This window comes from Haliaeetus leucocephalus, unplaced genomic scaffold, assembly GCF_000737465.1.
Source record: "Haliaeetus leucocephalus isolate CR32 unplaced genomic scaffold, Haliaeetus_leucocephalus-4.0 Scaffold484, whole genome shotgun sequence".
Lineage (NCBI taxonomy): Eukaryota > Metazoa > Chordata > Aves > Accipitriformes > Accipitridae > Haliaeetus > Haliaeetus leucocephalus.
This window is the reverse complement of record NW_010972920.1, coordinates 3,330,172-3,354,643: the sequence shown is the minus strand read 5'-3', so window position 1 is coordinate 3,354,643 and position 24,472 is coordinate 3,330,172. Positions and strand designations below refer to the sequence as shown.

Here is a 24,472-nt window from a genome sequence, read left to right as displayed (position 1 = left end):
CCCAACAGAAGTTATTTGTTATTTTTAGTGCCTAGTTAAGTACTTCTGCAGCAGATAACTGGGATTTTCTGATAGGCAACAGGGAAATACCTAGAGCTGGTGACAATTCCTCCTTTAGGTCTCGCTGATATTCCAGCTTTTGCATTCATTTTACATACTGGCACATCAGTCACTTCTAAACACTGGATTTTGTTTCATACAAGAGGTGAATTATGACTAAAGAGCCAAGAATGCTTTATACACATTTGAAATACTACTGCCTACAGTCAGACTGCATTTGTAAAAGTCATTTGATACCTTCTAGTCAAAGGACTACACTGTAAAACAAGAGCACGCATGCCCAGACAGTACTACTAATGCTCCATTTTAAGTCCATAAAGTAAACCTTACTGTCACTGCTCAGGGACATATTTCTTGCAAAGATAAATCTACCTGTGAGATCCTCAGAAAGAACTAGTTGGCACCAATTTACAGTCATGGGTGTTTTTCAGAGTTCTGAAGTGCTACGCAGCCATTGCAACAGATGCGAGATTGACTGCTGGAAAGAATTCAGCACAGAACAATCTGTCACTTAGCTGTGATCACCGAACAAGTCTCTGGCAAAATGGTGGGGAATGATGGTTGTCATGGACTGGGTAGGCTCAACGCCCACTTCTTTGTTCTAGTGGTTTCATTACATTTACTGTCAGCCAATTTGCTATAAATTACATAAACTCACTATACAATAGTACATGAAGTATCTTAATGCCACGCTGCAGTCATTTTTTTTGGTACTACAGTGATTTCATGCTGTCATTTTACTTCTTTCTTGTAGTTCGGAGGACTCATTTCATCATGACCTCTTTTGAAGAAGCTGAAACTGAAGAAACAGTAACATGTCTCCACATGACCTTCTACCATCCTTGCCAAAAAGACAAGATGATGTTTCGTTGCTTGAACTTCTGTAAGCGAGAACAGGTCAGAGCAGATGAAATGGCCAAGTTTGGCCGCGATTCTAATGTCTGCCATTATAACTTAACGGATACTCGTGTTTCTCGGATTCAGTTTTCATTGCAGTTTTACAGAAAACTGAACAGCTCAGAATTTTGTTTTGAGATAAAGAACATGAGCAAGAAAACAAAACTGCTAGTGGACCAAACAGAACTGGGTTACTTAAACAAAACAGACCTGCCATGGAAGTGCATCATCTGTTTTGGGGACTACCAGATTTTAGCAGAGGTTCAAGAAGGGGAGTCCGTGGATTATTTTGAGACTTACTTGCACTTGACTGAAGTGCCAATCTTACAAGAAAGATGCCTGCCATCACTGCAACCCATACCGGAGAATGGCATTTCTTCTTCCTTGTTTCCTTCCCAAGGCAAAAGCCCCATGGAGACTGATGAAAATGAGTCATGCTAGCGGGGAGAAGGAGGCTGGATCAGGATTTATCATTTGCAACCTGCACAACTTCCAAAACTGAAGGCTGTTATCTCAGTCCGCTGTTCTTGATGGTTCTCACTGCTGCACATCAGTCGTCTTACTTGTTTTCAGCATAGGCATACCGGAACATACTTGTTCAACAGAAGCAGATTCCTGCCACTGTCTTCAGGGCGTATGTGCTCTCTGATCACCACTGTTTGCTGCATAAACATGTGGGAGACGTGCAGGGCCACTCCAATCCATTGCAGCAGATTCCATTCAAGAACTGTGACTGCATGCCTTGAACATGTATTTAACAGGCATTAATATAGAGCACACAGAACAGTGCTTTAGCCCCAACACTGGTTAGCTAAGTAGGGACATAACATCTAACTGCATTTGTTATACGTTGTGCTTCGCTTTTGACATGAAATTCCAAACAGTATTTTCAAGCCTAGGTTGTAACTTCCCAGATTTTTGCAGCTTAGAAACACTTTGTCAGCACAGTCCTTCAATGTTTTTTATTAACTTTGCGGCGAGATTTTTCTTCTATTTTTAAAATGAATTAAAAATACCTATTTTTTGCAAGTTAACTCCTTTCGCTTGTGAATGTAAACGAACATGTAGCATCAGTGATCATGGTATGTAAAAATCCAGAAAAAAATTGTAATAAAAGCATTTAGTTGCCTAGTAAGGATTTGCTGTCTTCTACAACTACAGTCTAAAAGCACTTATGGTGAACAAAATTATTTCCACGACAATCCAGATAAAAAATTTTCACTGGCACTATTCTGGGCTAAAAGTGGCATTGCTCCAAAATAAGAGTTGACTAAAATACTTTCAGCAAGTTTTCCACCTCTACCCCCTGTCCCAACCTCTCTTACAATTTTGTTTTCATTTAAGTATTTCTAAGGTTGTTTCAGTTAAGTTTTTCTTTGCTACGGGCTCAGCTTTTCATTGGCACTTGTTTTTTGTCAAGTATTTTAGTTTGCTTGAAAGACACACTGGAAAGAATCAGAACAGAGCATACATAAGACTTACCCATCTTACCACCTCTAAACATTAGAGTGCATTTCAGCGTTAATAATTACAAGAAAACCAGAATTACAGCTGAGGGGAGGACAGCTGAATTACGCTACATAACCTGAGATTAAGGCAAACAACCACAAGTGAGAGAAAGTCACAGAAGAGGCAAGGAAACTTGAACACAACCTTACGTAGGATTTCATTTGTCTGTTCATCTCACCCTTGCCAAAAATACCTTGTTGCCATGTTTTATACTCTTTGAACCAGGCTCTGGTACTTAACGTTTACAGTCTTTGGCCCTAGATGTGCAATTCAGCTGCCAACTTGGCACAAATGCCTGCACACACCCAGCCCTGCAGCTTAACAAAACAAACCCCAGCAGGTATCACCGTGTCACCAGACATGGTGCTACTGGTTGCAGATTTCCAGCAGTTGTTGGCTGCTCGACTTTTCTATGCTTTTGACCCGAGTCTTCCGACTCTTTAATTAGACAGAGTGGCCAATACATGCAGATGCAAGCTGTCTAGAAAAAGAGAGCAAGATGCAAATATAATCTGAAACAAGCTCTTATGCATAAAAGCTTTTACATTAAATCAGCCTCTCATATAAAATGCATGGGATTTCTTATGCTCGCTAATTTGGCTTGTGTGCAAGGGAGGAGGAAACGTTAGTTTTGTATTCCCACTAAATGGCTCTCTTGCTATTAGTGCTCTTAAGTTATTACGGATGACATGCAAGTTCTTGTTTTGTACTGCTTTGGGTTTAAAAAACAGGTTGCTAATACTACCACTCAGCAGTATCGTTACCCAGTTTCCATTCACTGGCTGTTACATTAACCTATGGCACTGATCATAATAATTGCTTACACCTTCTGGGCTATTATCTAAAGAAAAAGCGACAACCCCAATCTCAAATTTTCAAGTACAATATATAAACAAAAGCATCTACAAATAGAGTACTTACCTGAGAAAAGTCTTCTGTCTGGTCTGCAGAGTTCAGAGTGCTGCGTCTCAGTAGATTTTGTATTCACTCTGTACAGAGGGACTCTACAGATATCCACAGATCTAGAGCGGCGGATTCCTTAGGCACATCTACAGGAACCAGGAGAAAACCTTGGGAATAGTCATATACTTGCCATTAGTCATATACTGCTAACTTAATTGTGAGAAATATTACACACACAAAGGCAGCTAACATTTTTTTGTAGTTTTTGCTTGGTTCAACTGTCCTAGTATTCACAATCATGGAATACTAAAAGACAATGCTGAAACACCAATTTTATGCTTAACCAAGTAACTCTGAACAGACTGCCCAAATAGTCACGTCAAATGCTTTTATATTCAACAATGGTTCAACTTTAGCATAGAAACATATGTGTAACCCGTAGGTGAACAACTCAGTAAAACACTTCCCTGGAATTAAAAATAATACTCTCCTATTAAAAACGCTGAATTTCCTCTATACAGGCACAGCTGGCTAAGTCAACTCGAATGGTGCACTAGCTCAGACAGACATGAAGTCAGGGAAGCTGCTTGCATTACACAAGGAAGGTTATCTTACCTTTGAAGTATGAGGGTACAGCTGCTTGTTTCTGATAGAAGAAGGGCTCCATGCTCCAAGTTCCTCAAGTCCTCCGATATGGCAGCTTGTCAGAGCTTCCCTTCCAAAGCAACAGGTCTCAAGAAGGGATGCTATGGAATTCAGTAGTTAAAGACACAGCTAATTATTTATTAAAACCTTCCTTAGTTTACTGACATGCATGACATGGCAGCCACAAAACCAGCAACAGATAAAACATTTCCAAACATAAGACTGACTGAAAATTTTAATGACTTCTAAATTTGTACAGATACGCATTTTACAGTACTGTTGAATTGTTTCACATGAGCTGTTTATATAATCTTTCAATTTCTTAAATTTCCACAACTATTGACCATAATTTCTTAAGTCACTCTGTGTGGCACACTGAGCTCTGAAAAGCAAAATGCTATTAACCATGGCTACATGACATGCCCATCACAGTAAAAGCCTTCAGCTGGAGTCAGCTTCCTTTCTCCTAAGTGCTTGTTCTTTCTACGAGCAGGACTATCAGCTAGTTTACTTTCTCAAAGCATGGTCAGGACAAGTTAACCTCATGTTCACTGGTCAGAAAAAGTAGTGACCACTGCAAGGTAAGTTACAGTTTCAGCAGGTAAAAAACGTGTTATTTACATGTTGAGAAAGTTGCCTTTGTTTCCATAGGAATATAGTATACAAATAAATGTTCAGGAGAAGTTACACAGTAGTAGCTTATGCCAAACCAAAAATATACATTTGATGTGTACAAATTTTTAAAGCTTCTTACAGGCATTGCAAACGTAGATAATTACATTAAAATAGTTTCAATGACATAGCTACTATTTAAATTAAGAAATGGAATGTTGTCAACAATATTTATCTGTTCATTAATGTTGATATTTGTACATATTTAATCCAAGTGTGCAGTTATTTTTGTTCAAGTTATCATGAAGAGGACCACACTGCAGTGACCCTAATATTATATATAGGCTCAGATGATCTAACAGTGACACAATTTTCACCATCAAATTCAGTTCTGATGATGATTCAGATTTACTACTTAACACAGTGTGTTGCTTTTACTCCACAACGGTGAAGTTACACCCTGTTCCCTTTTTTTTCAGGGACAAGACAGCTACACAAAATAACAGTAGAATAGAATGGCTTTACTGAAACCTTGGGGAAAGCTTGACATCTACAAGTGTTTTGCACGTCCTCTTCAGTGAGCTTTTTCTTTTTTTAAAAAGTGTAACTTATGTTAAATATTGGGGGACACCACACAATACATTACACCAGATTTGCAATAACTGCACACCTCCTTGAATTTCAGTCTGCTATTAGCAATATTAACCATCCGGTTTAGAGGCACAGGAAAGCTAGAGCACTTAAACACACTGTTTTGTAACTTGAACTTTTTTTTTTTCCTTTTTAAAAATGTATCGATAGGAATTCAGTCTTTAGGTTCTTGCTCTTCCCACCCCAGCAGCAGAGCAGTCATCCCTCTCCCAGCTCACTCAGAGAATGTTGCTTTTTGATAATTGTTCCAGTTGAGCTGAATTATAAGTTTTTCCACAACTACAGAATTTTAAGGACCATGTAGTAACTGATGTTGGTCTGTTTGTGAGGGCGGGGAAATCAAGACTTTGGTCCTCCCAGTTCTCCACTAGATACTGGTTAAAATTTCCAGTCTGACACAAAGAATTTTTATAGTTGTTTTTCTATCTAGCGCACACTTACTAAGTCTGGCATATTATACAAGAAAGTATCTTACCTAAACTGATTATTTATACTAAGTTTATTGAGGTTAACTGTGCTTAGCATAAAGTAACAAAAAAATAAAATAAATGGGAAGAGGACAACACATGGCTAAGAAGACTATAAGCTAGACAGGGAAAAACTGCAATTTACCATGTGGAAATATGTTTTGCAGCTCACTAACTACACCCTCTAAATAACTAAAGAACAAGTCAAAAAGCACATATTGGAAATAAAAATGTTTTTTAAATTATTTTTCTATATTCAAGTACTAGATAAATTATATAAGACTGTTTATGAGTTAAATGTTAGGCCAATGATGAATTTTAAAACCAAAATCAGTAGAAACATCATCCAGAAAAAAAGGCTAGTTAAAATATAGATATGTCAAGCTATGAAGCTTAAATTAGTGCAGATAATTTTATATTAAATCCAGATATCCAGAAATATACAGAATAGAATCATCCCAGTTTTCATAAAAGCTTAGAAGGTAGATGATAAAATTGCACTTAATTCTGAATTAATTCAGATAGCAAGTCATTCCCATTCCTTGCTGATCAATTTGTAAGAAAAAGGGAACCATGTTAAAAAAGAGCAAATTGGTTTTGTACATTCTATTTCACTCTTCAATGTGTGGTCATAAACAAGGGCCACGCAGTTTCATTATCTGTCTTGATGACCAGAATCAGATATCCTTGCACCTGATGCAGACAAATCTAATACAGGATTTACAAATCCGGCATATTCTGAATTGCCATTATCATCCATTTCGGCGCTAACAAAATCATTCTCCCACTCCAATCCATTAGAATCGTCAGAAGCTGAAGCTGGATTACTTCCTGTCTTCTTGCTATTAAATTTCAGTGCCGCCCGGAGTATATCTTCTTCTGTTTTGGAGCGTTCTCTCATTGGAATCATTCTGTTCATGCCTGCAATTTTAGACATGTTTATGAGAAAGACAATTTTGAGGGAAGTACCTTTACATTTGTGTTAGAACATCAGAAGAAACAACAAGAATCCTTTAGAGATCCAGACTCTGGTAATTTCACTCCTGAGCATCACCGTATCTTTTCTGCTGATGGCGTTCACATTAAATCCATAGTTTACAGTCAGTTTTGGCCCAAATGAACACAACAGCCAATGATGTCATTTTATAGAGTTCTAAGGAAGACAGACAACATAGTGAAACAACTCACCAGCAGTGTTTATTTCTCCTATATATGCAGCCTGCTGCCCTACATTATGGGCATGTAAATATTAGAAGAATTTTAGTACTGTGCCATTTCAAGAAAAGCTAAATGTCTGGGGAATCTTGTAACACTCCTGTAACTTTCTGACAAACAGATGAAACATCATCATGTGAAACATTTAAAACAGCAGCTACAATTTAGATAGATACTGGGTGCATTTGCCTAGGAAAGGTCTTCTGTTTGTCTGAAAAGGTGTATTTAATTTCACACAAAATAAGGCAAAACATTGGTCAGAAAACTGCACAAAGACATCAGAGATGCTATTCATTTTGTCAGTAATTATAGACCTTCTCATGGTGTATCAAAACCCTGCCACATCAGTGGAAAGGAAAAAGGGGAGGTTTTACTACACTACTCTTATTCACTGGACTCCTCATACATTCCTAACTAAACTCCCCTTTTAATTTTGGATTAACTAGCTAACTAATTAATTATAATTAAAAAGTTACATATTGCAAGTGAAACACACAACTCTTGTGGGGGGGTAACAGAAAGGGACGGAGCCATAGAAAAATAATATCGAAGGAGGTAAATTTTTCCCTTCATCAGACTTAAATGATGGATTTTTTGTTGCTACTTTCAACTTGATTATTCCTTTGGTACCAATGGCTCACTGAAACTGTTGTCCCTTTCAAAATACATTGCCTAAAATACCAATACAACATTAGCACTACAAGTTCCTTGTCTGTTATCTATACGTGACACCAAAGAACGAAAACAGAATCACTGTATCAAAAATCTGTATTTAATCCAGGACAGTTACCATTTCCATTTTCTCCTCACACCCTTTGTCTTTCTGTATAATACTCTTGATAAACTGTAACATTTCAGGGCACAAAAACTATGCATCTGCTGTGCTCAGATAGCTCCAGTCCAGAATCCCATTTCAGTGCTACCATTACGTAATGATTATACACTACCATTAGTAGCACATAATCATGCCCAGTTCAGGATCTAGGCATTCCCTGTTAAGAACCTCCTAATGTGGCAACTTTTCAGTCAAACAATGTCATCTTTTGCTACTATTCTTAGTAGCTGGTTTTTTAAAGGCTAATACCCTTTCAAAACACTGGTTCTTCTCTACTTTGGGTTGAGCCCCCATACAACTTTGTCCACTAACAGTAAAAATGTGTGACTAGACCACAAATGAAGATCCTTGTTAAGGAAACCCATACGCACTTACTTTTTTGGAGTTGTTCAGTCTCCATGGTAGATTTTGACAGCACACACAGTAAGTAAACCTCTTATCCCAAGCAAGCAGTCAACCCCTTCAGGGAGATGGTTTTAATATGCTTAAGTTGGGCCAGATCTACCCAGGATGAGCTAAAAACTACTCAAAGTGCTTGCAATATTGACTAGCACTTCTTTCAAAAGACCACATTGCTTCCTTTGCAGCCATGAAAACAAGTAACCTTCTCAAGCATAACCAATCCTCCATAGGTTACCTCACCATCTCTTCTGCTCAAGATTGAAGGTGACTACCAAGAAGAGATGCACTGCCATCACAATGACCAACTCTTAAAAATTATTCCCCTCTGTAGAGCACAGGCTAGTAGAAATCAGAAACGGAACTATGCAGTAACTCTGTTCTCTGTTTTTAGGCAGTTTGGGGCACTTCTCAGCACTTACTATTTAGTTACCTCAAAACCAGGTGAATACTTACGGCTAAGTCAATGTGACAGTGCTAAGAGAACAATGAATATCAAACATGACAGATTGGAAAATTTTAATTCTGTAGACAGAATTAACAACAACATGGATAACATAAGCCTGTATGCAACAATATCCTCAGCCAGCCAAATGAAGAAGGTAATTCTGCATGCAGGTACGCCTGGTAATGACTGAATCTTGCTCTCATCTGGTTTTCAGTAGTTACTTAGAAAGATATTACATTAAGCAAACACATAAGAGTGGAAGGACAACTCAATCTGTAGAAAAGCAAAGAATGTGATTTTCCTATTTCTTAAGCATAGTGTAGAATACAGAGTTTACAAAACACTGTTTCTGCACTGGTGCTAATTACTCTCAATGTAAAATCCAGTGTATTTCACCATACATGATCTTACCCTAGCTTCAGTTCCTCTAGAATGCTAATAGCTCTTGCTCACAGTAGCTAAAAAAAGATGCTGGGTATTTCTGGGTATATCTGTGTCCTGGTTTCAGCTGGGATGTAGTTAGCTGTCTTCCTAGTAGCTGGTACAGTGCTATGTTTTGAGTTCAGTATGTGAAGAATGTTGATAACACTGATGTTTTCAGTTGTTGCTCAGTAGTGTTTAGACTAGAGTCAAGGATTTTTCAGCTTCTCATGCCCAGCCAGGGCACCTGACCCAAACTGGCCAACAGTGTATTCCATACCGTGTGACGTCCCATCTAGTTTAGGAACTGGGAAGTGGGGGGGGGGCAGGGATTCGCCACTTGGGGACTGGCTGGGTGTCGGTCGGCGGGTGGTGAGCAATTGCCCTGCGCATCATTTGTACATTTCAATCCTTTTATTACTACTGTTGTCATTTTATTAGTGTTATCATAATCATTATTAGTCTCTTCTTTTCTGTTCTATTAAATCGTTCTTATCTCAACCCAGGAGTTTTACTTCTTTTCCCGATTTTCTCCCCCATCCCACTGGATGTGGGGGGAGTGAGTGAGCGGCTGCGTGGTGCTTAGTTGCTGGCTGGGGTTAAACCACGACAATCTGTGAAAGTTAAGTCTTTCAAAACAGGTTTCTGACTTAGACATTTTAGTGCTCGAGAGTGCTAAACATTTAAACTACACACAGATTGTTAAAAAACAGTCTATTAAAGCAAAAAAAAAAATCTGCTACACATTGGCTAAAAGAAATTCTAGCTTATTTTTGGTCAGCTTTTCAAGAGTCAATTTCTCAAAATTTTGGATTAACTTTGAAACAAAGACGAGAGCTTTTGCAGATTTACTGAAGAGAACAAAAAAGATCTATAACGACCAGCAGCAGCAATTAGGATAGCTGGGATACTCACCTAGAATGCAGACCTAAGTTTCCAGTAGAAGTTACAATAAAAGCAATTAGGGTTTAAAGAAACAATGCTTCCCAAAATACTTCAGTCAAAGACTCCTGACCAACTTTCACATTTTAAAACAAAGCTGCTCCTTCTTCTACTGGCTCACAAGAGGGCAGCATTTCTTTACCATTAGTTCTGTTGCGAGTTTGCAAGTCAGTTCCACAAAATGCAGGAAAACACATTTACTGAAGGATCCAAAGAAACGAATTCATTTATTAGACAGATAACCACATTTATCAAAATAAGCAATTTTCTAGGTAAAAATAATATACAGTTTAATCATTACACCCTTAACAGAAATTCCATCAGAATTAAGTTTTAGAACACCTTCCCTTTTGAAAACAACAAATTTACAATCAACAAGAGTTTAAAATGTCAGCATTATTAACTGCTAAGTTCAGAACGAAACTGAATGGCAGAATAAATACCTTCTTCATCTTCCCACTCTAAATCTAATGAAGTGCTGTCATCATTTCCACTCGTTGATTTTGTTTTGGTCATTAAGTCACAACTGCTCTCTGTGTTGGGCGTTAGCACTGTAGCATCAGATGAAAGTCCTACATAAAAAATGTATTCTTCATTTGTAAACATACTTGAATTTGAGGTTCAATATGCAAATCTAAACTTTCAAAAGGAAGTTTTTATGGTGCTTTGTGTCCTTTAAACCTCAGGAACATTTGAAAAAGCACTTCATCCATCACTTCAAAGAGTACACAGTAGCTTTTTAATAGTCAACATCACTAAGATATTACAAGAAGACATTTAGCAATACTGTCTAATTAGAACTATAGAGGAATTTAGTAAGCTGTACTTATGTGAAGACTTGCAAAAAAAACCCCCCAAAACAAAACAAAAAAACAACAATAACAAAAAAAAACCCCAAGAACCAACCCTCCCCGAAACCACCCCAAACTACAGGCAGTGTTTCCCAAGAATTACCATCGGTCCTCCAACTTCTTAGTGACTATCACATATCCGTAAGTTTTCATGAAAGGACAAGCTTATAAAATTGTTTTCCTCTAAATCGTTAGTGGAATTTTTAAATATAGACAGCCAAATCCTCTCTTGCACTTCATTAGGAAAAAAAAAACCCAAAAACCAAACCCTTAGTATGATTCTAATTATGGCCCTAAGAGACAAGTATAAAAGTATACACAGACATTTCCATCTTTATCTTGCAGCTAGGTTTTACAAGAAAAGTTCACTGTATTGATGTTGCCTCCACAAAGATGGCTGGAAAGTCCTAGTAAAATAAAATCCACACACAGGACTTGTTTAGTTAGAGAACTTGCTTTCGAGGACTGGAATGGCTGTTGCACAAATTGTATATGCTGTGTTTTTCAAACACTTGAAGCATCAGGGATTAGAAAAGAAAATAAGTTTCTATCAGATTTTTTTTTATACAGATATATGTATACATATTTTATATATATGTGTGTGTGTATATATAATAATATAAATAAATTATGTTTATCTAGAAAAAGAAATAGCACTCTGCTCCTCAGAGTCACTTGACATTTAAAGACATGCATAAGAAAAGGAAGACTTACTACTACTTCGAAAAGCTTCATACTGGAATTTTGTATTTTTTAAGAAAAAATCAATATCTTCCTCTGCCACAGAGCTGTAAGAACAATGCATGTATTGTTTTTAGCTTAGCTCTAAGGATGCCATAAAAGATATGTTAATCCACGTGCCCCCCAGTTCTAGGCTTTAAAGTACATACAACTTTAACTAAAATCTTTATAAAAGATGAGCATAGAAAATGGCTTTCCATTCCTACTTATCACATCCTCTCCCAGTCTGAGCTTCTGCTCAATTTTTAGTAGTAGTTTCAGTCACTTTAGGTAATGCCTCCTTAATCTTCAATTCCTTTTTTAACTAATGAATCAAAACCCTGCTACTGCAGTCCGTTTCTAAAACCTGTGTAGTTCCTACTCATGCCATAAAACCTCAGTTTTCACAGCTCCCTTTCTAATCATACTTCCCTAACTGAAAATGCCTCCTATCTCCCTTCTCTTCCATTCAAAAAAATAGGTGTTTGATTTTAGAGTTTTTTCTAAACTCAAATACCATTCCACATAAATTTCTTTGAGTTTTTTTTTGTGGGGTTTTTTCCCCCCCTCTTCCCCCCCCCCCCAACACTGAACACAGAAGGTGGGAGTGAAGAGAATTAAATGAATAATATTAATGAAGAAACAGGCAGACTATATAAACCATTCATTGCTCCATTGGATTAGTATGTATTTTTACTGGACATTTAAAACAGGATTCTTAATAATAAAAATATTTTTATATTAGCCAATATTTTACATATAAACACCTTTTTAATATAAAACACTAGAAATTTGTGTGTGTGTGTATATATATTAGTATCTGGGAGTAGGTTCAATTTTGTATGCATCAGTCTAATAACTACAGTGAAAATCAGAAAGAAAATCTCTCCACTAATTTTGCATATTAATGGCAACCAGTTTGCATTCAGTAACTATTTGGTGTAAGAAAACTGCAATGAATGAAAACAACTCTGACTTAGAAATGCTGTGTTCGTAAGTTTGAAAAACACGTGGGTTTTGGGGCGGGGGGGAGTGGTGATAGGAAATGAGGAACAGGAGTAAAAAACAGTCATGGTTCTCAATTATCATTAATAAAATTTTATATCTTACCTCTGATATTCTCCATTATTAACAGCATGTGCTCTCTGTGTTATCCTTTGCTGTCTACGTTGCTATTGAAAGAAGTAAATTGTTGAAAAAGCTCAATGCAATCACTCAGGAGTAATATACTCAATACACTAAACATTCCCTTAATTGCGACATGAGGAGCATTGTCCTGGTCCTTGGAGCAGCCTAAGTATAACTCAGGAAAAGACTGACTTTCATTCAAATAAAGATCAAATTTTATGATACTGAAGGGACCATTACATGCAAGTGGTATTGTTTTTAATCTCAGAAATCTCTCCATTTAAAAGAAGGTAGCTTTGTGAATAGAGCTCTCAACTTTTTAACCTATTTCATGCACCACAAAAGAAAAAAAAAAGCATCAATTTGTCTAGAAACATGTGAACACCACCTCATTCACAATTGCACCTGTCCTCTTCTCTATTGTCTTCTCTTCTTAAGCCACAGGTATTTTCAATGCACAACACCTGGGTTATGTTTGATTTGTTTTGCTCCATGCACCAAAACAGTCAGCCTACCATTTAAAAAGAAATATTTCCTACAGATCCTTTTATCCCTGTATTTATGGTAATACTGCCATCTCCTCTGGTCATCTGTATCAGCACTAAGTGCTTCATTTATATTATCTTATATTGATAAAAGCTTTGTTGCCTTGCTGGGCCAAAAGTATTAATACCTCTACACTCTTCAGGTAGAAAGCTTTCATGGTATCGCTAGGCAAAAACAGAATGAAAAATGCAAGACACAAGCCATAAAGCCATTTATTTTGCAGTTACAAAAGGAACAGCAGATGTCATGGAAGTAGGGTTCTGCTTAAGTTTTAGGATTTAAACAACTTAAGTTGCCTCAAGTTTCTTTTCTCTGCCTTGAAAAAATGAGAGCATAAAAACTGGGCACATCAACTATGTGATTAAAGGTAAATCAGTTATGAAGCAGTAATTGGTCACCGATTTTGACAAGGACTAAGATAAAAACAAATGAGCTAGTTCTGTAGACAAGTCTGATGTATATAGCTACTGTATTTTTCTGAAAAATCTATTCTCAGCCTTAATGTATCTGTCCCTGCAAAAGAAAAGCAGGGGTAAAACCAGGATTTTTAATGTCAACTTTAACTTCATCTAAGAATTGCTCTTCACTGGGTAAATAGTCTTGTGAGAGAACTGCATTGGATCAACTAGTATTTTTCAATCCCAAGATGACAATGGTTTCATTTCTTGGCACGCTTTCCATCTCAGGTATTCAAATAAGCAGATTGAAATCAGTAAGGAAATGGGAAGCGTAGAAGTAGAAATATCACACATAATAGTGGTTATAGGTGAGACGACTTAATTATGCAGGGAGAAAGAGACAGGAATTTGTGGCCAACATAGTTAACAAGTCTGTAAAAATCAAGTACTGACATATGCAACAATTGTCTTTTAAGATTTATATACCCACATAATATCCAATTTAAATTATCTAGCCATTTTGCCAGGTCACATACAAATATCTAGCACTGATTTCCAGGATACACATATATTAAAGTTCTCCACTGTTACAAACCCTGACATTTAGTAGGGCAACATCAGCAAGCCAAATTAGTTTTAAACAGATGCAACAATTCCGTGAAAAAGCCATTTTCTCATTTAGAAGACTTCTGACCACAAACAGCAAAGAGATGAATTATGTATTCAAAAATGGCTTCTAGTTTATCTGGAAAGGTTAAATGCTTGATGCGTATCTATACAAAAATGCTTCCTTAGAAATCCTTATAATCCTTATGGGTTTGGGGGTGGGGGGAGGGGGCACGGGGCAGGCGCGGGCAGAGTTGTTTGCAAATGAGGTAAGTGGTACTAATTTTACAAGAGAAAGAAATTAAAAGCTCTATAATGCATTCTATCTATCTATCTCAGGTCCTAAAAGAGGTGCATATTAAAAATACTGAAAGACAAGAAAAATAGCATTTTTTTGCACAGAACTTCTACAAAAAAACAATTAAAGCCATAAAGCAATTTACTTTTGCTGACTTTATATAGACCAAATGTATTAAAAAAAGCAAGCAAAAAAGGTCAGAAAGAATTAACCTTCCCATACCACATGACAAGAGGATAGAAAGAGAAATGTGAAATGAGACCTATACTTAGCAACATAAATATTAGATGAAAACTCAGTCATCACTATCAGTTTGGAAATAACAATTTTCAGTTCACTCACTTTTGAATATAGACAATACACTAGGGTTGAAGACCTCCCCTATACCTATTGTAGGTTTCAGACTTTTTAAGTTAGTCTAAATCTGAACTTTTGAAAATTTACTTCTAATTGAACACATATCACATGTCTAGTGGACTGTTTCCTTGACCATGCTACAACTGCAGCCATACACGTTACAGATGAACAGATAGCAAAAAGTGAAAATGATCTTTTTAACATGCACATTTCTGGCAACCTGAAATTTGTGTGAGAACACGTATTTTAATAGCTTATTAAGATGGCAAAAATATTAAATGCACTGATAATATGTAACTCTTTGAACTGCAACATGAAAACCATCAGTAATAAATGTTATCAGGATACAAAACAGTATCTGTTTTCGAAAAAGCAGGAAAACATAACGTGGCTTTTGTTTTGCTTGACCAAGCTCCAAAAGCATGGACAGCAGACATGTGAAAGTAGGCACAGATATATTAAATTAAGACTACTGTTAAGTCATTACTGGACTTTGGCTACTACACATACAAATTGCAAAATGATAGAACAACTCAGGTTGGAAGGGACCTCAGGGGGTCATCTAGTCCAACCTCCTGCTCAAAGCAGGGTCAACAGTAAATTCAGATGACTTGGAAACATATATCTTCATGTTAACACAAACCACAGATAAGGAACAATTAAATGCACAAATATATAAAGGACATTTTACAAGCCTAAATGATGTCATAATGTGTGCTTAATTTCCTTTTTTTTAACTAGAAAACCACTACAGAACACTTTATATTAAAGATCAGTAACTTCTATATAATGCAAGAAGTCTGTTAAGCTAATTATAGATTAAAATCATACATCTCTCATTCAAAATCTATACTCGGCAACATAAGCTGTTTCAAACAATTCTGATCATTTCCAGCTGTTCCAGTCAGCTGTACTTTCAAATTATGTATTTCTTTCTCTACTGGAATTTACAAGCCAAAGCAATTTCCTCATTATGTTTCCTGAGATGTAAAGGATGTTAGGAAAGTCTGCATACATAGAAACAGAACAGAAGCTCTGATATATATTGGGGTCTTTTTCCCCTCACCTCCAAGAGCTTTTTCTGCTTTGCTGCCCTGGCTGCTTCACGTTGTGCAGCATATAAAGCCTCTTCTTCTAGTCTTAACTTCTCCTCTTGTAAGGCTAACTGTATATGAACAAAATAGTAATGGTTAACAAAAGCAGAACCTATCTATCTTCCTATGAATAAAGCCATAAGTTCAGTAAAACAAAAGAAGAGCTACTAGAAAATAAAAATAAAATAAAATTGACTATACTAAAACATTTTTCTTCATTAACTGAGTCTAACAGCTTCCCCCACCAAACATCCCAAGAATTTAAATAACTAAACATTACCCTATTGAATAAACATCATTACTAGTGAATTGCTGTAAATGCACGCTGCATTTTATTACAAACTGCACAGTGAAAGACTTAAGTCTTTTCAGTTGCATATTTCATTGGTACTTTATTAAAAATCAGTCTCAATTTCTACGTTGTATTCCACATCACATTCCATTAATTGCTGCAACACACTAAAACAAAACGACAAATTATGGGTTTTTTTCCTTAAGAAAAGCTCTGGAAAAATTGGGCACAAGAAAAGCTGAGTCAAGTATACTCCCCATTTTCCCTTCCATAAAAAAAAACCAAAAAACACCACGGCACTTCAAATTTAACAGATCTCAGTCAGAGAGCCAGCCTATTCATTTTTCAATTTTTCAGCTAATAGGCTATTAAAAAGCAGCAATCTCTGACGCTAACTTCATTGCGCAGCAATCTCTTTGTGTATCTTGTAGACTAAAAAATACCAGCTGATGAACAAAACCCAATTGGTTCGTTCACATGAATGGAATCTCCTTGTGTTCATGGTTGATCTTAACTACTTTAAAAGAAAAACTATCCATACCATACTAGTCATTGTTAACTGCTTACCTCTGACTGAAGTTTCATATCAACAACTCTCTGCTTTTCAGCAATGGAGTCATAATGTCTGTCTTTCAAGTCAGCAATTTCTTCCTCAGTCAGAGGTCTAAAAGCATGGGAGAAACACAAAAAGGCTCCATCTATTATTTACGCATGACAACCCTAAGTTGCACTTAAACATATCCATATAGTCTTTCTTGACTGGTCCTTCAATGCAAATTCAACAAGCTGTACTTTTGGCCGCCTCCTCCTGAGAACAGAGTTCCAAAGTTCCAGTTTATTCAAGACAATGCTGTTTCTCCTTACTCTTACAAAGCATTTTTTGTATCTTTATAGAAAGCATATTTTCAAAACATTGTTTGCTAACAGAACTACTGGAATAGAATAGTTAATATCACTGCAGTGTAAATGTCACTTTTTCCTTACTTCTTGTGGTCCCCTAATTGTAAATTGTTCCCCTTTCATCTGTTGCCTACTCTTATGTATCTAACAAACAACACTGCAAAAGGATTATAATAATTATAAGGTTTCCTGTATCACTTCTTCGGGACCATTGACAAGGAACAACATTTTGGGAACTATCAAACTTAAATAATACAAAATGTCTAGAATTAGATAACCAAAGCATACACGTCACTGCCTTTGTATGTTTCACATAGAGCAGACTTCTAAGTTTCTACTGCTTACATAAATATTAACACGCTCACAAAAAATTCACTGGAGTTGTAGCACTAACACCCATATAACTTTAAATGCAGACCCTGGGAACAAGAATAAAGATTCTCTTTGCAACATACTGTTTTAACTGTCTTGAGTAGTTTTTGCATGATGCATTATCATCAACTGTTTTGACGTGCTTAAGCATTAAGGTTAGTTTGACACAGATTCTAAAAAGACAGAAAGGGTTTTGACAGGAACTCTGAAAAATTTAATAGTCATAGTAGGAGAGCAGAGGGAAGGAGAGGTCCTGAATGTCAAAATCTTACCTGTGACTGCTTCCTGGGCTTTCCCCCCTTTTAAAAAAAAAAAAAAAAAAAAAAAGTCTGAGTTCTTGAGAATCCCATCAATCAATGAATTTTAAGATGGGGAAAAAAAAACCCAATATGAAATCATAGTTTCTCTCACCTATTGGTTTTACAACGGAGGGTGGGGGCCAAAATCCCCTGGTTTAATTTGTAATTAAAAAAAAAAAAAATCTTCTTATGCAATCAAATGAAATGGCTGACTAAGTAAAACAAGTACTTCCAACTGAAAACAAATATTCCGGTGGTATATTTCAGGAACCAAACTATTAGTCCTCATGTTTTTCAATACAAGGCAGGGTATTGAAAATGTGGTGTTTGTCCCACCCATTATCAAGCTGTATTAACTTTATAAGAGTGAGGTTTTAAGGCCAACTTCTATTTTTCTGAAGTAGCGTTCAGCCAGTTTACCCATAATTGTAAAGACAGAGCACTCCCAAAACTTTCCTTAGCAAATGCAACCCAGGTCCATTTATGTTCTCAGATAAAAAGCATTTGCCGAGTATGATATCAGAGTTATACCAGGAGCAAATCCTCCTTCAAGTCTTTACCACCCCCTACTTTTTTTCCCCTCTTTTTCTTCTTTTCTTTTTGCCTTCCTAATGTCCATAGTGCTCTCTTCCTGAAAACGTTACTTCCCATACTCCCCTCAACCAGTTCTCTTCTCTTAGGTCTTCACCTCTCCCAAAATGTTAAATATTCATTCCTAGAGCAAGCAAAACTCAAAGTAAAAAAATCCTGCCATTTAAGTCTACAACATAGCATAAAGTAGGAGGAAGAGACAGATCCTGGAACCATTTTTAAGGGTTGTATTAGCAGGTTTCACATTATGATCCAGGTACCTACCTCATCACTTTCCACTAGGTTCTCAAACTGCACAAAAAAAGAAATAAACAATCTTTACAATTAAATACAAGAAATCACTAAACACATAGAGCAAATAAGATTACATATTTAATCTGTCCTGTAAAACACTACTCCAATGATAACAGTGGGACTGTAATACCATCTAGGAAAGCCCCTACTTTCAGAGAAAGTATTAGATTAGGACCTATCTTCTTACCAATGTTTCTTTTCCTAAACATTACATTCTCCTAAAGGGAGAAGAGTCAAAATTAAAAATCATTCATCTATTTCACTACAACTTATGTAAGGGCCCTGGCAAAAATGAAATCTCATTAGCTTATAAGGCTGCTAATAATTCTGTGTATCTGAAGCATTATAATACAAGCAGTGGAAGGAATGGTATGGCTCTGACATACACCAAAGCACCCACTCAATTTAAAAAAATGTAGAAGATTTAAGAGGTATAGTGCATTAACCTCTACCTTGCATGGCAACTGTGATGCTTATCAAAAAGTATTTGAAGATGTACTAAATTTACAGAAAATAGAGTTACTTTCTACCCAGAATTCTAAAAACAAGCAAGTAACAACAACCCCCGTCCCAGCTTTGCACGTAAGAAACTAAAGGTCAATAAAGGCAATGTAATGCTTAATGATGGGAAGCCAAAAAAAGCCCAAACTCATCCAGCAGAAGTTCCAACTATCACATAAAAACAAAGCAAATGGAAATTCTCCATGCTATTTTCAGTCATCTTAGATGTAGTCAGTAGATTACACACAGAGGTCAGTACCTACAGCAAGGCTCCTTACTGACCTGTATACTGACTAATTGCTGTAAGCAGAATATGAATAACAATTTGGGAGGAGGACAGAACCTTCTTTTCCCTATCATATTTCTGTTGCAGGAACACTCTCTCACAACTTGAAGATGTGCGCTAAAACAGATTTCCTCACGTCTGCCCCCTTTTCTGAAAGCCAAAGCAGTGATTACACTTACTAAGGTTATTCTCAGTAATGGGGGCAGTCTGAAAGGTCTAGCACTTCTAGACTGTAAGGAACACTCAGAGAAAGTAAGCCAGGTTATTCTGAGAATCTCAACTTACACAAATTAACCTTACACTACCCTTGGCAAAAAGGGGTGATACTCGGTGGCCGAGAAAGGACCTCTGTAGTGAACAAAGCGGACTACAAATGCAACTAACTATAAAGTAACCACATCAGATTCTAGCTTTATGTAGAATCAGATTCATGATCCTGCGACCAAGAACTAAATATCCTGCACTTATACAAGCAGAAAAGAAAATCAATCCCAACACAGCAGTGATGAAAGGTGCAACAATCAGAGTTTGGAATGCTCAGGTGCCGAGTTATCAGATCTCTTCTTTCCAAGTGACAGATTAAAGTGAGATGATATATTAATGTTCTGAAGTACTATAAAACCCAGAATATTTCAGTGTACATAAACTGCAAAAAGCGTTAAAGGCATTGCTAGAATTGAGCTTTTTCCTTTTTTTTTTCGTCATTAGAATGTAAGCACTCACCTCTATAGTGAAATGTTCTCCTGTTGAACATGTTCTAAAATACTTTGATCTGGAAAAATAAGTCTACAGTTATATTTGACAGTCTTCAATTCACAGCACAAGGAAAACAAGCCTGATAATTTTAAATAGCTTTTGAAATATGTTAACTATAAAATAAACCTAAAATCTTCATGTATTGAACACATTTATTTGTTAACCCATGCTCTGTATCACTACCAGAGTGGAAGGAGACAAAAGCATATAAACATCTTCTATAGAACTGAAGAGAAGACAAGCACCTTCTTCAAGTGAGAAGAAATCACTTATCAGGATGCCGGACTTCACATTTACAGACATTTAGCATGTTCTGCAATACCTTTAATACATTTTTCTCAAAAAACATTATTCCAGACAATTTCTGAAAACGCTGTTGCTCATCATGGCACTTAACTCTTTACCAACATAGCACCTTGTACAACATCAGTGTTAAACAAAACATTTTGACAGCTTGGCACAGCTAGAAGGTTGAACCTCAGAGAAAAATGTCTACAAGGAGGTCAAGACAATAGTTTTCAACTACAAACAATAATTTACAGTCTGTAGTTTTATACAGGGAACCGGTCTCCTCCCCGATTCTTTAACTATCTTAACACTGTCCTCTACAAAAAAACAGGAGTATTAAGTTACCTGAATACATTTTAACATAGTGAAAGAGGTTTGGCTATCATCCAAAAGATCTTTCAAATATATACTGGTGCTTCAGCACAGCATCCATGTCATCAAACTATTTTAAAAACCAGAGTTCCCAGTTGCAAGTCCTAACTGCTATCAGGACTAAACCCAGGGCCTCAGGCATTTCTATACTTGTACGAAAGATCATTCCATAGTTGCAACCAACACCTACTTCTACTACACTAAAAAGCAACACACCAGCCAAAGCCTGAATTATTTTAATCATATCATATTTCATCTCCATCCTATCTTTCTTTAGAAGTCAGTTAGGGTACATCTCCCTGGCAACTTGTTGCGCAACCTTTCCTTCTATATAGCAGTGTACCTCGAGCGCGTAGCTGCCACTAAAAAATTGTTTCAAGTTGATTCATTGCTACAAAACCAGAGGCAAAAGGCCACTTTAATTCATGCACTACATCGCAAGTATAATTGGGACAGGTGGCATGAACACTTAAAGTAATTTCACTGCTACCCCTCTGTGTAACATTGTGGTGTGCAGGAGCCAATACCACTAAGAATCTAATTTAATAAAACTCCTACAGGAAAATTGTTTCAGGACTATCTGTGTTGTTAACAAAAGTATAATTGCAGCTTACAGCACCAGGCGCTAACTAAATTATGCTCAACTTCATAAATGCATGAGCTGCAGTCAGATTAGTTACAAGAATTGAACGGTGAACCTATAGAAAACTAAGGCAATACAATGCAAGCTTACTACATGTAATTACAAATAGCCCAACAGCAATGACACTTCAAGGAAGATCTACACTTTCTGCTACCTGCTGAACAGGGACTCTATAACAGGGGACCTAATTCTATGCCAGAGTTTGAGCCCTTGAATCCCAGAGCAACTATGGAAGACTGAGGTCACTACAGCCAGAAATAGAAGACCCATCAACTTCACCCCCATACATAACAGCTTCAATCGAAATAAAACAGTAACCTATTAAAGTGCTTATAGCTTTTATTATTCTCCTTTAAGCTCTACTGTTTCATTATTTTCTAAAACAGACTTGAGAAACATATAGGCTTGATAAGTACTAAAGAAAACAGTTCAGCTAACAGGCCAGAGGACTTAGAGACCATCAGATCAATCTTCAAAGATCTAAAGCTATTAAACAGACTAACTTTTCAGCACTCCATACATATATATGTTTTACTCTCCTTTTATGCAAAGTCATGTTATCATCTTTTATAAATAACCAATGTTTACAGATTATGTGTGGAAAAAGTAGTCACTAAAATTGAACACTTAATCTATTAAGACCAGTGCATGAGTCAAAATTACTTTTTCTACACTAGTGACAAAAAGGACTGTTTCAATTTTGCTACATGATAATCCCTCCCAAACTAACCGAATAAATAACCTAGAGACAAGTTATATTTGTTCTTATCTTTATTTTTTTCCCTTCTTTTAAACACTCCTCTAGGAGTAAAGAGGAATACTTATGGTCCAATATAGTGACAAACTAGCTATGACCTACTTTCTAACTCTAATTCTGTCTGCAGCTTTTAGTACTTCGAGCAAATCTACTTCAGCCAAAGCATAAGGACACTCCCTAAAAAAGTAATAAAAAATTACCAACTGTAAAAGGAACTAGGCCTTAAGCCTTAATGTTTTAAGACCATTCATGTTAGACATACAACTAATTATTAGAAATTGGTTTAGATATGATTAACAGAATGCAGGTGCTTATAAAACAATATCTAGGAGCTGCTTAATTGTTCTATCAAACTTCCTCTTCACGGCTGGCTTAAAAGCCAGTCAAGCTGAATCAACAGAGGAAGGATCATACACCTTAAACCTAAGACGTGGGAGTAAGTGATTAACTTTAGAACAAGATAAATTAATGTAATAACCTCAGTATTTTTTTTAGAAATTCATAGGTACCTTTGAAGTGTAAGAAGACGATGGTGACCGGAGACCTTCTGCCTATGACCACCAAACTCAGAAGAACCGAGACATGACAATGGAGAATGGATGAGATAAGATGATGAATGGTAACGACATGAGAACAGAAAATCAGCTGGAAAATTACAGAGACTTTGGATTGGGACCATAGGTGGCAAAAGGGTATATAAGGTTTGGAAACTTTTGGAACTGTGCCATCCACTCCGGTGGTGGCCCAACTCTGAGTTGTTAATAAAGCAAACCTAGAGAAACCCACATCTGAAAATTCTTTAACAGAATTGGCAACCCAGATGGGACTCTAGGACACAAGAGAGAAAGAGAGCAACTGGATATTTCTCTGGACAAACCCGTTACCAATACTCAATTGCCAGCTAATCAGGTGAGTTCACCTAAGGGACTTGGGCACGGGTAGTTCCAGACAAAAGTTATCCTGGGAAACTCTTGTGTTTAAACTTGCAAAAATTAGTTAAGAAAAATGGGGTTAGCACCCAGCGTTGAAAGGGGATGGCCCTTGCTGAGGTTTTGGAAAATTGGAAAAAGATACCCTTGGCACAGACATTGCAAAAAAATAAATTGATAATATTGTGCCAAGAGGAATGGCCATTCCTGATGAGAAATAGAGGACGAGGGCCAATGGATGAGTGGCCTCCTAAGGGAACATTTAAACCCCATAAGCAAAAATTTTTGAGAATGATTTTGGAAGACTCCGGAAGTCAAGATATTGATTATTGGTATATTTGGTATAATTGGGCACAACAAAGGAGAAAAACTCCCTTGTTGAAAATGAGGAAAAGTTTACTTCCCTCGGCCCCTGAGGCTGAGGAAACTGAGCTTTTCTCAAAAGGTGCTGGCATGTATCCAATGTGTTTGGATTACATCCCAAACCCAAGAGCAGGACCGGGTGCACCTGCTGAAGTTTCTCCAGTAACTGCAATAATGAGGCATGAACCTTGGAAGCAAGGTGATTTAGTAGCCTGGCAATCAGAGATGCCTCAGCTGCGTGATGATGCGGAAAAATGTGCTCAATTGTTATCAAGAATTGTCACTGATTATACCCCCAACTGGAACAATATGAGGACTCCGCTGCGAGAATTATTTCAGCCAGAGCAAAGAGAAAAGATTTTCTAAAAGGATAGAGAAATTACTCAGAGAGTCTAGGGGTTAAACCCATGGCCTGAACAAGATCCACAATGGAATCTTACAACCACAGAAGGAGCTAGGGCTCATCAAGCTGCCATTCAACAATTAATAGAAGCAGTTTGCCAAGCTAGTGAGAGAGTAACTAATTGGAAAAATTAGAATGTAGGCAGAAACCTGATGAACATCCAAGGGATTACTGGGGATGATTGAAAGCAACTTTGATGAAATATGGGGGCATGACCCGTGACAATTTCCAGGAGCCTTTAGCTATTAGTGTTTTTGTAGATCAACCTGCTCCAGACATAAGTAAATATTTTAGGAAACTTATGCCAGGCTGGCAGGGTGAGACATTAGCTAAAATTCTAAGTATTGCTGCCTTTGTTTTTGATGGAAGAGCTGAAGAGAAACAAAAACAGGAAGAGGAGAAATTAAAACGAGAATGGAAAGAGA

General features: G+C 36.9%; 2 protein-coding genes across 3 annotated transcripts in view; one reads left to right on the top strand and one right to left on the bottom strand.

Annotated features, from left to right (window-relative positions):
- Nucleotides 1-834: 834 nt before the first annotated feature.
- Nucleotides 835-1,505, top strand: TIFA (TRAF-interacting protein with forkhead-associated domain). Its single transcript, XM_010575536.1, has one exon. The coding sequence runs from the start codon at nucleotides 835-837 to the stop codon at nucleotides 1,396-1,398; it is 564 nt and encodes a 187-aa protein (XP_010573838.1). The 3' UTR covers nucleotides 1,399-1,505.
- A 4,005-nt stretch (nucleotides 1,506-5,510) lies between these two features.
- The window catches only part of AP1AR (adaptor-related protein complex 1 associated regulatory protein), a 28,061-nt gene continuing 9,099 nt past the window's right edge, over nucleotides 5,511-24,472 (bottom strand). The window contains exons 2-10 of one of the 2 annotated variants that reach the window (XM_010575534.1): nucleotides 20,260-20,308; nucleotides 18,720-18,746; nucleotides 17,838-17,863; nucleotides 16,861-16,957; nucleotides 15,974-16,072; nucleotides 12,685-12,746; nucleotides 11,569-11,642; nucleotides 10,447-10,575; nucleotides 5,511-6,665 (exon numbers count right to left, since the gene is read on the bottom strand). In XM_010575534.1, coding sequence (XP_010573836.1) covers nucleotides 6,400-6,665; nucleotides 10,447-10,575; nucleotides 11,569-11,642; nucleotides 12,685-12,746; nucleotides 15,974-16,072; nucleotides 16,861-16,957; nucleotides 17,838-17,863; nucleotides 18,720-18,746; nucleotides 20,260-20,308 — 829 coding nt within the window. In that variant the 3' untranslated portion in view covers nucleotides 5,511-6,399. The remainder of the gene's footprint in view (nucleotides 6,666-10,446; nucleotides 10,576-11,568; nucleotides 11,643-12,684; nucleotides 12,747-15,973; nucleotides 16,073-16,860; nucleotides 16,958-17,837; nucleotides 17,864-18,719; nucleotides 18,747-20,259; nucleotides 20,309-24,472) is intronic. The other variant, XM_010575535.1, reaches the window with a different exon arrangement.

Bases quoted from the DNA above. Each gene is read 5' to 3' on its own strand.
- TIFA (XM_010575536.1), top strand. From the start codon at position 835: ATGACCTCTTTTGAAGAAGCTGAAACTGAAGAAACAGTAACATGTCTC.